Source organism: Electrona antarctica, assembly GCF_951216825.1.
Source record: "Electrona antarctica genome assembly, chromosome: 16".
In the NCBI taxonomy this organism is placed as follows: domain Eukaryota; kingdom Metazoa; phylum Chordata; class Actinopteri; order Myctophiformes; family Myctophidae; genus Electrona; species Electrona antarctica.
Window position 1 is genome coordinate 9,575,735 of NC_136797.1, and position 12,367 is coordinate 9,588,101.

Below are 12,367 nucleotides of genomic sequence, written 5' to 3' on the forward strand. Positions count from 1 at the left end.
AAAGGTGAAGTTTTTTCCTTCACACTTACTGGGCAGCATCCTTTGAATATTTTTATTTGAAAGTGTGTGAATATATATATATATATATATATATATATATATATATATATATATATACACACACACACACACACACACACACACGCACACACACACACACACACACACACACGTAAGCAATTTTTCTCCATAAACGCTTCATAATTAAATTAAAATCCAGCCTTAACTGAAACGAAAAAAGGTCCCATGTTGATCACAGGCGCACGGAGGGTTATTGTTTTTTAACCAGGCAAAAAAAAAACGCGAACTCCACAATTTGGGTAAAAGAACATTAACACAAATGTGTTGCTTGTATATCCACAGTAAGAGGAGGCACTGAGGTCAGGTTTTTTTTTGTTTTTAAAGTTTTTTGCATTTTTTAAAGCACTTTCTACACGGTTTTTAAAATAGTGTATCAAATCATTTGTGCCAAGTGTGTGTGAGAGAGAGAGTATTCATATTGTTTTAAGACAGATTCGACCTTCATTGCACATGATCACAAAAAGAAAAATCAAAAGACAAAAAGACAGTCAACATATAAAATAAATCTTGAATATTCAGTGTTACTATTTACAGTTGGAGAGAAACAAGAGGGTCAAAAACCACTTGTGTTAATTCCCCATCTTTAGAATCTCCCATCTATAATCTGTTTTCATTTTACAAGAGTCTACAAGAAATATAAAAACATTGAGAAAAAAAAAAAAAAAAGCTTCTAAAAATGGCCGGAAAGATTGTTAGTGCACTTTTTTTTTCTTTCATTTTTTTATGATTTCAAATATAATATATATATATATATTTTTTTATTATCTAATTCATTCATACATTGTTTCTGACTTTATAAAAGTCAGACTTGATCAACAAAAAAAAGCAATTACACTTTATATCATATCTATACAATTACTAACAGTTAATTCCTTTTTCCTTTTTAACAGTGATCAATACTCAGTGCTACGGTACGTTACGGTACGGTACGTTACGGTACGGTACGTTACGGTAGTGAGAGTCGTTCAGACACACCAGCACATGTAGATGCTTCCAGAGAGGTTCAAAAAGCGCATTCAGACACACCAGCACAGAGATGGTTCCAGAGGTTTCAGGAGGCGTTGCAACACGTCTGCACATTCAACCCATTTTTTATCCTTTTGATAAATAAGGTAATAAGGAGTGAAAAGAAAAAAAGGAAAGAAGGAAGAACCTTTTCAATTTTTTGTTCTTGATCAAAGTGGTAGATTTACTCAGCAATCTGCCATGTAACGCCCTGGGGGAAAAGAAAGAAAAAAAAGTCAGTTAATACAATGAGTGCCAGTGGTATGGTGCTTGGGTGCCGGTGATTTCTGACCATTCCACTATGACACGCGACCGCTTTTGGCTTCCATCTTGGATGCTAAAGCATAGCATCATCAATGCTACCAAGCTAAAATGAGGTCCATCCTTGCTCTAGAAAACGCCAATGTTCCCGTCGCGCTCACCGGATAATCAGAAAAGACCTCCGAACATCGCCGATCTGTTCAACACCACGGACAGCGCATTAGTTTCGGAGAAAAAAGCGTGCAAAGGCCGCGACAACTAAAACAGAAGCTAATGTTGGTTGGGTCAACACAAACGGTGTGGGCGGGGCACTAGCAACGGTGCACAGCAACCGGAGCGGTTAAAAAAATTAAACACAGCGAGGCAATGTTATAGCAAAACGCCTCAAGACGAGCCTACTCGTCATGAGCGCCCTACGCATGGCTCAAAAATTAATCAGGACGAGTATACCTGTCAAAGGGATCAAATGTGTTAATAGTGTCCTGGTACTCACACATGCACTGTTTGTCACCCTCGAGCTACCGTTCACGCAGAACCCAGCAGTAGAGTTCTCAATGGGCCTGAACATTAACACATTTTGGGCAGGAACCCCTTTTGCTGTTTTAAGAATTATGTTATACTTTAGCTATTGAAAAACAGCAGATCTACAAGCTCAAGGCACCGAGTGCCGCACTATGAACTTGTAGGTCTGCTAGTTTTGGAAAATCGCGAAAATGTGCCTCTAATCTTTGAATATATATTTATTACAGAGTGAACATGTTAACTCAAATCTTTGCTTCTGGGGGGGTCCCTGGAACAACATATTTCCAGATGGGGGGCGGAGGCATATTACATTTTGTTTTTGGGGTCCTTGACATGAAATATTGAGCACCACTGATACAGAAACATAAGGTTTTTCAGACATTTTTTAAATGGTTAAAAGTACCTGTGGCAAATCTCTTCTTGTTGAGGGACAGCCTGTATCCGGAGCCCTGCAGCTCCAGCTCCACTCCGGACAGGGTGCCGCCCTCGCTCATGAACTGCACCGCCAGGGTGGCCGGGGTCGACGGGCCGTCCGAAAGGTCAAACTTTGCCCTCAGAGAGCCGGCGCCTGCGTGTGGTCAAACAAACACGGAAGAAAACAATGCATGTTGTTGTAGTTCCTTTACTGTAAATCAATACATTTGTGCTTTGTCCACCGTCACCTCATGTCCACATGAGTTTTACCAATGCAAATAAATCGGTAATCGGACAAAACTTAAACCATGTGCATCCCTATATACTGTATAATATATCCCATAAATGTCTTCCTTTACCTTCGTTTTCAGACTTTTCCGATATGTCGCTCAGTTTCCATAGAAACTTATTCTGCTCTGAATTCCTATGAGAGAAGGATGAAGAAATGACACGTTCTTTAATACTGTGGGTGAAAGAGACACCCGACACATGCACTCCTAGCTAATGCACACCCACACAAAAAGGTCCTTTGCACACTGCTGCGCTTTTCGGATTTTTAGCAGCGTTTTTCCACCGTTTTTCCGAAAAGAAAACGTGTCCGCGCAAGGACCTAAACTGCTCGGTAAAATCCACAGTGTTATTTTAACCATAGTCGTGTAAAAATGGTTAAAAGGTCCTTTAACCCATTCTGGACAGGGACCCCTTTTGGTGTTTTAAGCATTGTTATACTTTAGCTATTGAAAAATAGAAGATCTACAAGCTCGTAGCTAGGTGTAATGTTAGAGACCACAGAAGTGAACCTTTCAAGCCTGTTTTCTCAACTCGCTGTTTTCTGCAAGACATTACTCTATAAGCCATATTTCCAAAACTGGTGGGTCAAACTGAACAAACAATATCTATATTTGAAGCTATGATTCCCTGCTTTCATATGACATGAAAAAACGAAAGAAATCCAATGGCAGTGCCTCAGTCAAATTTGGTCACATATGTTTGGGGGTCCTTGACATGAAAATGTTTGAGAAAACTGTCAGGATTTAGAAGACGTTTGTGGAATGGTCCTCAGGTCTGAATGGGTTAAATGTGTCGAGGGGGGGGGGGGGGGCTGGTCCTCCTCACCAGATGGCGTTGGGCAGAGCCTGCATGTTGGTGACCCCTCCGTCCATGGGCACCAGGACCTGGACGTTGGACAGCGGCCCGGGGCAGGCCATGGACTCTGGGTTGTAGCGGTAGTCCAGGCGCAGGTCTGTGGTGCTGGCGCTGCACTTCCAGTACACCGCCAGGTTCAGAGGGGTGGACTGGATGCCGTTAGACTGCACCTGCACACACACACACACACACACACACACACACACACACACACACACACACACACACACACACACACACACACACACACACACACACACACACACACACACACACACACACACACACACACACACACACACACACACACACACACACACACACACACACACACACACACACACACACACACACACACACACACACACACACACACACACACACACACACACACATTTTTATAATTTATTTATGTCCACATAAGAGATACAATACAAGGACACAAATATTTACAAGGTGCTGTACAGAGTGCAATCAGCAAATCCCGGACACATACCCACACACCCTTCAGGGGTACAAGTAACAGCGCCTTCGCCATATTTTGCGGCTACAGATAGTGAAAGAGATTGCACAGAATTTCGAAAGGCGCTTAGCTGCTTTTTTTGGCATCCCAAGTTGTTGGAAGCCTCTTACAACCAAACTGTGTACGTGTCCTAGGCTGCCGAAGATAAACACAAGTAGATTGCACCTATAGCCTAGCTCTAGGATGGTCTGGAGGAGCGGCTGGTATTTAATGACTTTGGTCATAAAGGCTTCCTCTAAGCTAGAATCAAAGGTGCAAGCCATTTCAAGAATGAAAACTGATCTGTTCTCTTCATTGACCACAACAACATCTGGTGTGTTAGCAGAGAGATGTGCAAAAAAATTCAGGATTTTCAGTACAGAGTTGAAACATGGAAGGTTTGACACAGGAATGTTTGTACATTCTCACAGACAGACTCACAGCAAAATGTTTAGATATGTCCTTTGTTATGAGATCAACTATTCTGTCGTGGCGTGCTATGTAAAGCCCTTTATAGGCATAACAGCCATTCAGAATGTGTGACATAGTTTCTGTAACAAGCCCTGTGGTGTGATGCAAGCAATGAGGTGATTGGGTGGAGGGAAACCAGAGGGAAAGGTTGAGTTTAGTGGGAAGGATCTGTAACCTGGCTTTTACTGTGAAGGTGATAATATCCTCATTGAGAGCAGTGTTCCTTAGAAACACACACACACTAACTAACATCATGGCGAGATGTAATTCTACGAACGCGCCGAGATGACTGACCTGGTATTTCAGGATGTCCACGTTATAGTAGGAGGCTGTGGGACTGACCTGGTATTTCAGGATGTCCACGTTATAGTAGGAGGCTGTGGGACTGACCTGGTATTTCAGGATGTCCACGTTATAGTAGGAGGCTGTGGGACTGACCTGGTATTTCAGGATGTCCACGTTATAGTAGGAGGCTGTGGGACTGACCTGGTATTTCAGGATGTCCACGTTATAGTAGGAGGCTGTGGGACTGACCTGGTATTTCAGGATGTCCACGTTATAGTAGGAGGCTGTGGGACTGACCTGGTATTTCAGGATGTCCACGTTATAGTAGGAGGCTGTGGGACTGACCTGGTATTTCAGGATGTCCACGTTATAGTAGGAGGCTGTGGGACTGACCTGGTATTTCAGGATGTCCACGTTATAGTAGGAGGCTGTGGGACTGACCTGGTATTTCAGGATGTCCACGTTATAGTAGGAGGCTGTGGGACTGACCTGGTATTTCAGGATGTCCACGTTATAGTAGGAGGCTGTGGGACTGACCTGGTATTTCAGGATGTCCACGTTATAGTAGGAGGCTGTGGGACTGACCTGGTATTTCAGGATGTCCACGTTATAGTAGGAGGCTGTGGGACTGACCTGGTATTTCAGGATGTCCACGTTATAGTAGGAGGCTGTGGGACTGACCTGGTAGTCCAGGATGTCCACGTTATAGTAGGAGGCTGTGGGACTGACCTGGTATTTCAGGATGTCCACGTTATAGTAGGAGGCTGTGGGACTGTGCTCCGCCGCTTTCCTGAGGTAGGACGTCAGCGCTGGCATGTTGAACCAGAAGTCCTTGGAATTTGAGTCACTTTGTGAAGGATCGCTGTGTGGAAGACAAACACGCGCACACACGCACACGCACACACACACACACACACACACACACACACACACACACACACACACACACACACACACAGTGTCACAAAGGCACAAAGACATGCACACACGCAGAGCGGTGGGCTTGTAGCGTAGACGTGATCAGAGGCTCAATTATTCATCTCTTCTTGGCTTTGTGTGTGAAGCTTCAATAGCTCGGAAAATATGACCCGGTTAAAACGAGCCGGCTATTAAATGATGAATTCTGCTTGATTCAATTAGTCCAGCCATGAGGTCTCAGGATAACCAGACTGAGAGAAAAAAGGAAAACCCTTCTCTTTAGTTTTAGGCAAATTAAGAAAACACAATTTCCACAGATGGCAGATTTGTATTAACCGCAGGAACCCTCTCCTCCATATTATGGGACAACACAGGAACCCTCTCCTCCATATTATGGGACAAAACAGGAACCCTCTCCTCCATATTATGGGACAACACAGGAACCCTCTCCTCCATATTATGGGACAAAACAGGAACCCTCTCCTCCATATTATGGGACAAAACAAATGCACGTCAAAAACAGACAATCTGCAAAGTGTGGGTGGGCTTTTTACGTTGAAGAGATTTAGGGCTCTATTTTTGTCCATGCTAAACCCCTTATCCCTAAACTACCTTGCCTTTATTTACTATTTTAAAAAATGTTTTTAAAAATAGAAAAAAAAAATCACACCTGTGTGAACTGAGTGGTGCAACTCCTCTCCCCCTGCCCCCACCTCTCTCTCTCTCTCTCTCTCTCTCTATCTATCTGTCTCTCATTAGCAGGCAACAGTGCAGCACTATCTCTCTCTCTCTGTTTCTAGCACAACAGCGCCACTTTTGCCCCTACTGCTACTCATAGTCACACACATAGGTTAACACACACATAGGTTAACAGTTTAACACGGACATTGCTGTTCCTTGGAGTGGTTGCACCACTCAAAAATAGAGTCCTTGGTGTTTAGGGAAAACAAGCGGACCAAGAATAGATCCCTGGGGGACTCCGGTCAATGAAGTACATAGGGGTTTAAGTGGTTAAGAATACTAGACATGCTGGAATGATGGACCTACAGTATAGATTTGCTGTGAAATTGCAGAACGTTTTGCCCAAGAGGTAGACTGATAATAAATATGCAACTGAAAGTGTTGCCCTCCGAGGGTTATAGCGTGACAGCGTTTATTGAAGAGACATGAGCAGATTGTTTAACCAATTCTGGGCGGGAGCCCCTTTTGGTGTTTTAACTAAGCATTCTGTTATACTTTAGCTATTGAAAAATAGCAGATCTACAAGCTCATAGCGCGCCACCGAGTGGCGCGCTACGAGCTTGTAGGTCTGCTATTTTTGAAAAATCGTGAAAATGCGGCACAAATCTTTGAATATATATTCTTTCAGAAGACTTATTTTTTTTTAAATTTCGACGTCAGGCCTAAATTGTTTAAGACGCTGGAAAGTATTTCCCTGGCAGTCCTAATGATGGCTTTATGTCTCTATATATTTAACTGAACTTAACTTTAATTTCCTCTGGTTGACGCAGATAGAAGAAGGATCCCCCGTCCATCCTCTGGTTGACGCAGATAGAAGAAGGATCCCCCATCCATCCTCCGTCAGCAGCTTTCAAAGAAGCCATGTCTAGTCTACGTACACAGCTCTCGGTTTACCAGGACTTAGACACGATATCTCTCGTCTAAACTTTAACCCAGACAGACGCCCCTATTTTGGCACATCATGCCATTATTCATGATGAGTTTCAAATGTAGTCCTACACCTGCCAACTATCCAACCTCTTCCCCTCTCATGAAAGCAATATTTACATTTCCTGGAAAAAATAAATTAACAAATAAATAAAATAATTTCCCGAAACAAATAACATTTTGTTAGCCGGTGTCTGCCGGACAGCAGAGACATGCACATTGTATTGACCCAGTGAGTGACACACCTGAAGAGAAGCTCTTGATTGCGTACATGGAATAAAGCCAAATTAAATCTCAAGACTGAAAATGTAACGATAATGTTTTACTAGGTATGATCATTCTAAATCTAAACTATATTGTTGCTGCTGTTCCACACAACATCCGACCGAGCTGAAGAAATCACAGATTTGAGGCATACCTCTTTGCTTTTATGACATTTCTCTTCTCAGACCATTCATGTTTCTGGAAGATGCTTCTAAACATGTATTCTATTGCTTGTTTGATCACTTCAAATACTCTTTCCTCTAAAAAGAACTAAATAGCTGGATCTACAAGCTCACGACACGTCGCAGTGAGCTTGTAGATCCAGCTATTTTCGGTGCGCAGCACGCTTTCACAGAAGGCTTCTATGGAATCCATAAATGACTGAAATCGGTCGTGGTGACTGAGAACCTTGAATCCATGTTAGGTAGGAGGATCTTCTCTAGTCTGCTGGTGTTTGTAATAACAGTGACCTGTACCTGAAGAGCAGCTGCTGGTTGGGTAGGATCTTCTCTAGTCTGCTGGTGTTTGTAATAACTAGTGTCCTGTACCTGAAGAGCAGCTGCTGGTTGGGCAGGATCTGCTCCAGTCGGCTGGTGTTGCGTAGCTTGAAGGTGAGCACGGCGGGCGAGGGGTTGGAGGTGAACACCTTGATGATGCCCATGGGGAACGACAGCGTCATGTCCCCCGTGATCTTCACGATGCACCTGAGTGGAGGGAGGGAGGGAGGGAGGAGAGAGGGAAGGAGGGAGGGACCACATGTCATCAATGTGTTGTAGCTCTGGTGGTCCTCAACCATTTCAGGCCATTTTCACTATTCATTGTAGGATAATATAGTAGAGTAGAGTATGCACATGCCTCACTTTTCCACCGGGACACACCCCCCCCAATGGACACCCCCCCAAAATGGACACTTACAAGTCTGTAACTCTAGTCTGAGAGTGTGTAAAAATGGAATCAAATGGACACTTACAGGTCCATTTGGTTCCATTTGTACACACTCGAGAGTTATGGGGGTCCCGTGTCCTAATGCAGGGGCAAAGCGGGGGTCCTTAGGACTAAAATGTCTGAGAACCACTGGTGTAGAGCAGTCGTACTTGGACTTATCTAAACAAATGTAAGTTTTGGACGGGCGGGTTTACCCGATGGGTGGGGGGGGGGGGGGACCAGGCCTTTGGTGGCCAAGCCTGCTCTGTGTCTGCTCGCTCTGCTCTGAAATGTTCCATTCGCTAATCCCTGCGAAAATAAGCCTTTTGCACAGCAGCAATTTAACAGCAGTTAACCAATAAAAGACTGTATGTTTTCTCTGCCCGAGACTATAATCTGCCCCATGTGGCTGATCCACCCTGAAAGAATGGTGTCGACCCCGACGCAAATCTAAAACACTCTCCACACGCACAGAGAGGGAGGGAGGGAGGGAGACGCACACACATACATAGTGCGAGAGGCACCATCACTATAGTGGTCAGTTACGTGTGTGTGCATATGTGACTGTGTGTGTGCGTGTGTGCACAAACAATAGGCCTACCTGTGAGGGCCAAAATAAAATTTCTGAAATAAGACCATCTTCTCAAGAGATTTTAAGACATAGGTTCAGGTTGTGAATAAGGTTAGAATTAGGCATTTAGGATGCCTGATTCATACACTATAATTGCAAGGTGTCGTGCACCAAAAATAGCCGATCTACAAACTCACAAACGCGTCGCAGCATTTGCAATTTTGCATCAGACTATCGTTAGAGTTCAGTGGTTCCCAAATTCCCTCCTGTTTTTACATATACTTGTGTGTGTGTACAATGTGTGTGTGCGTGTGTGCGTGTGTGCGTGCGTGCGTGCGTGCGTGCGTGCGTGCGTGCGCTCACGCAGCAGAGTGGAGGCCCTCTGAGCAGTGAGTGGAGATCATGTGAGACTCACTTGGTTGGATCGGCTCCTTTGAAGTACGCATTAACCGACTCCGTGAAGGCCACGGCGATGGGCAATGCATCCTGGGACGCCAGGGTCACAGGGCTGGGGCCGCGCGACGTCCCTGAGGAGAACCACACGGTCACCGCTTTTTAGTTTTAGTCTCTTGAATAGTTTTCATTTAGTTTCGGTCACATTTTAGTCACCTGCTGGAATGTTTTAGTGTTAAAGTCTAGTTTTAGTTTTCTACAGTTGATTTAGTCGACTAAAATGTATGTTGGCGGGCCTTGATGCCGTCGTAATGACTTGGTGTGTGTGTGTGTGTGTGTGTGTGTGTGTGTGTGTGTGTGTGTGTGTGTTGTGTGTGTGTGTGTACACACCAGTATTGCATCTCAATCACAGATCAGCACATAGTACGTACACAGTACATGTTATTTGGGGATTAAATACATATTTGCATACAAAGGACATGCTATGACTGTTCAACTGTTGTATTAGATTATGTCAGAGTGACATCAAGCTTGTCAGTGACTTACAATAAATACATTAAACAGACAACAACAACAACAAGAATTAAGTGCAACATGACATTGAACCTGTTAAAAAAAAAACTTGATTAACCATGTTCATTTTTACCTTTTTTCACAATTATTAAAACGAAACACAACCATGCTAGACGCTATTTTATTGTTGTTGTTAAACAGTTGACAGAGAGACGAGGTTGAGAGCATCCAGGAAAACGTCAGTAGTACACGTTGCCTTCGCAAAAATAAGACAATTCTTTCTGAAGACGTGTTAAGCTTGATTCATACCTAGTTGCACGTCAATGTTTGGCATGCCAAAACGTCACCCATTGAGACCTGAGACCAGATTCTATACAAATGTCTTCTAAATCATGACAGTTCTCTGAAAAAACCTATGTTTCTACAGTTGGAGGCCATCGATATTGTCCTTTTCAGTTTGCTGAGGTTTGCGTGATCTGCGCAAAAGGACAGTTAATCCATTTTGGGCGGGAACCCCTTTTGGTGTTTTAAACATTGTATATAAAATACTTTATATAAATAAAGGTTAAAAACTAAGGTGACACAGGTGCGTTCCAGGTCTCAATGATGTGTTCGTTTTGGGCACGCAACACAGGCGTGCAAACAAAGTACAGAAATCAGGCTTTTAGTGTTAGTTAAATTAACATAGAGGGTTTTTTCTTCCTGTTGTTTCAACCATAATATAACCCCTACCTGTACCTGCCGGCGTCTCACAGCGCTTCTCAAAGGTAGGCAGCTTTGATATGAACACATCATCCTCTATACCGCCACCAACCAAACGCACAGAACACAGGAAACAAGAGAGGAGATAAACCCAAAACCCTGCATGAATTATGAGATGGCGGTGAGGTGACGGCGACGTGCAACGGATACCTTGAGAACTCCTCGCCAGTTTACCGACTCGCCACGGTTTAGTGCATTTTAGTTTTACTTCACTTAAAGGAGCATTCAGTGATTTGAGTGATTTGGAAAAGCTTTGCCACCCGCCACCAAAACTGAAACTAGGGTTTATTGACCCCAGAGGCTCACTGGGGACAGGGAGGAACTCCTTATATGGTCAGCACACTCTATAGTAGGGAGGATTATCCAGAAAAAAAGAAAAAATAAGTGATATTTAGATTAAGTCAAATCACTGAATATACCTTTAACCCATTTCGACCTGAGGACGATTCTACAAATGCCTTCTTAATCTTGACAGTTTTCTGAAAAACCCATGTTTCTATGTCAGCTGTTTTCATGTCAAGGACCCCCAAAGGTATATGTATTATAATTTTGCCACCAACTCCCATCTGAAAATATGTTGTTCCTCCAGGGACCTCCCAGGAGCAAAGATTTGAGTTAAAAATGTTTGCTCGGAAAGAATATATATTCCAAATTTGCGCCACATTTTCTCCGCGCTATGAGCTTGTAGATCTGCTATTTTTCAATAGCTAAAGTATAACATAATGCTTCAAACATCAAAAGGGGTTCCCGCCAAGAATGGGTTAAATTGCATTGAATTGAGAGAGAGAGAGGATAGTTGTGTAGAGTTTAAACTAGATGAAGTGGGAATGCTAAAGTTTAAACACCAAAGTACCGAAACAATGTAATTCATTAGTACACAATATCCTGAATTGGTAGGCCTATTATCATTGGTATTCACATACTCAACTTTTTATCATTGAATAGCTGACTATTTAATTGCACAAAATAATTTCATCACTTTGGAGATGAACTTTAACCTCTGTGGGTTTGACATACTACACTGATGAAGACAGCATGTTAGCATAACGATGAAGACATTGATGAAGAATTTTCGCTGCGGCGAGTTGGTAATTTGGCGAGTTCTCCGGATACCCGTGCAACCATGTCTGGTTGCATCTCTCTGTACCACCAAAAAACGTGCTTCTCTTCTTGGATTACGAATATGAATCAAGGGCTACTAACTGACAAAGGGCGGCTGAGTGTCCGGCCCTTCAGAGATACACGTGTTAAAATGATGTTGGACGTGATAGAAGCAGCTATGTAAGCGATTAGGTTGCACAGCGATATACGGGACGCAGGTGAAGCTGCAATCTGGAACGTATTTTGCCCATGTTTGTTTTGAAAGTGGGTGGTACCAGATCGTTGTTCTCGCTTCCTCTTGTATTGTGGCTGTGGAAGTTGCTCACTTTTTTAGACTAGACCAGTACGTGCCCGGCGGCCTCCGGCCTACTTGAGAACGATGCAACTTGGGAACCTAATAATACCTGTTGTCAACTTGTCATAGCATGGAAATTGCACAGGTGAGAGGACTTGGCCTCATTAGGCCCACTGGCAGAGCCAGAGGCTGGAAATTGCACAGGTGAGAGGACTTGGCCTCATTAGGCCCACTGGCAGAGCCTTTTGTGGGCTTTCTGGACAACGGTGTG

At 43.5% G+C, this 12,367-nt stretch overlaps 1 protein-coding gene across 2 annotated transcripts in view; it reads right to left on the reverse strand.

Annotated features, from left to right (window-relative positions):
* Positions 1 to 363: 363 nt before the first annotated feature.
* fcho2 (FCH and mu domain containing endocytic adaptor 2) overlaps positions 364 to 12,367 on the reverse strand; it is a 111,035-nt gene continuing 99,031 nt past the window's right edge. The window contains exons 20-27 of one of the 2 annotated variants that reach the window (XM_079525194.1): positions 10,671 to 10,736; positions 9,448 to 9,559; positions 8,086 to 8,241; positions 5,417 to 5,549; positions 3,400 to 3,599; positions 2,643 to 2,707; positions 2,273 to 2,437; positions 364 to 1,297 (exon numbers count right to left, since the gene is read on the reverse strand). In XM_079525194.1, the coding sequence (XP_079381320.1) occupies positions 1,275 to 1,297; positions 2,273 to 2,437; positions 2,643 to 2,707; positions 3,400 to 3,599; positions 5,417 to 5,549; positions 8,086 to 8,241; positions 9,448 to 9,559; positions 10,671 to 10,736 (920 nt within the window). In that variant the 3' untranslated portion in view covers positions 364 to 1,274. The remainder of the gene's footprint in view (positions 1,298 to 2,272; positions 2,438 to 2,642; positions 2,708 to 3,399; positions 3,600 to 5,416; positions 5,550 to 8,085; positions 8,242 to 9,447; positions 9,560 to 10,670; positions 10,737 to 12,367) is intronic. The other variant, XM_079525195.1, reaches the window with a different exon arrangement.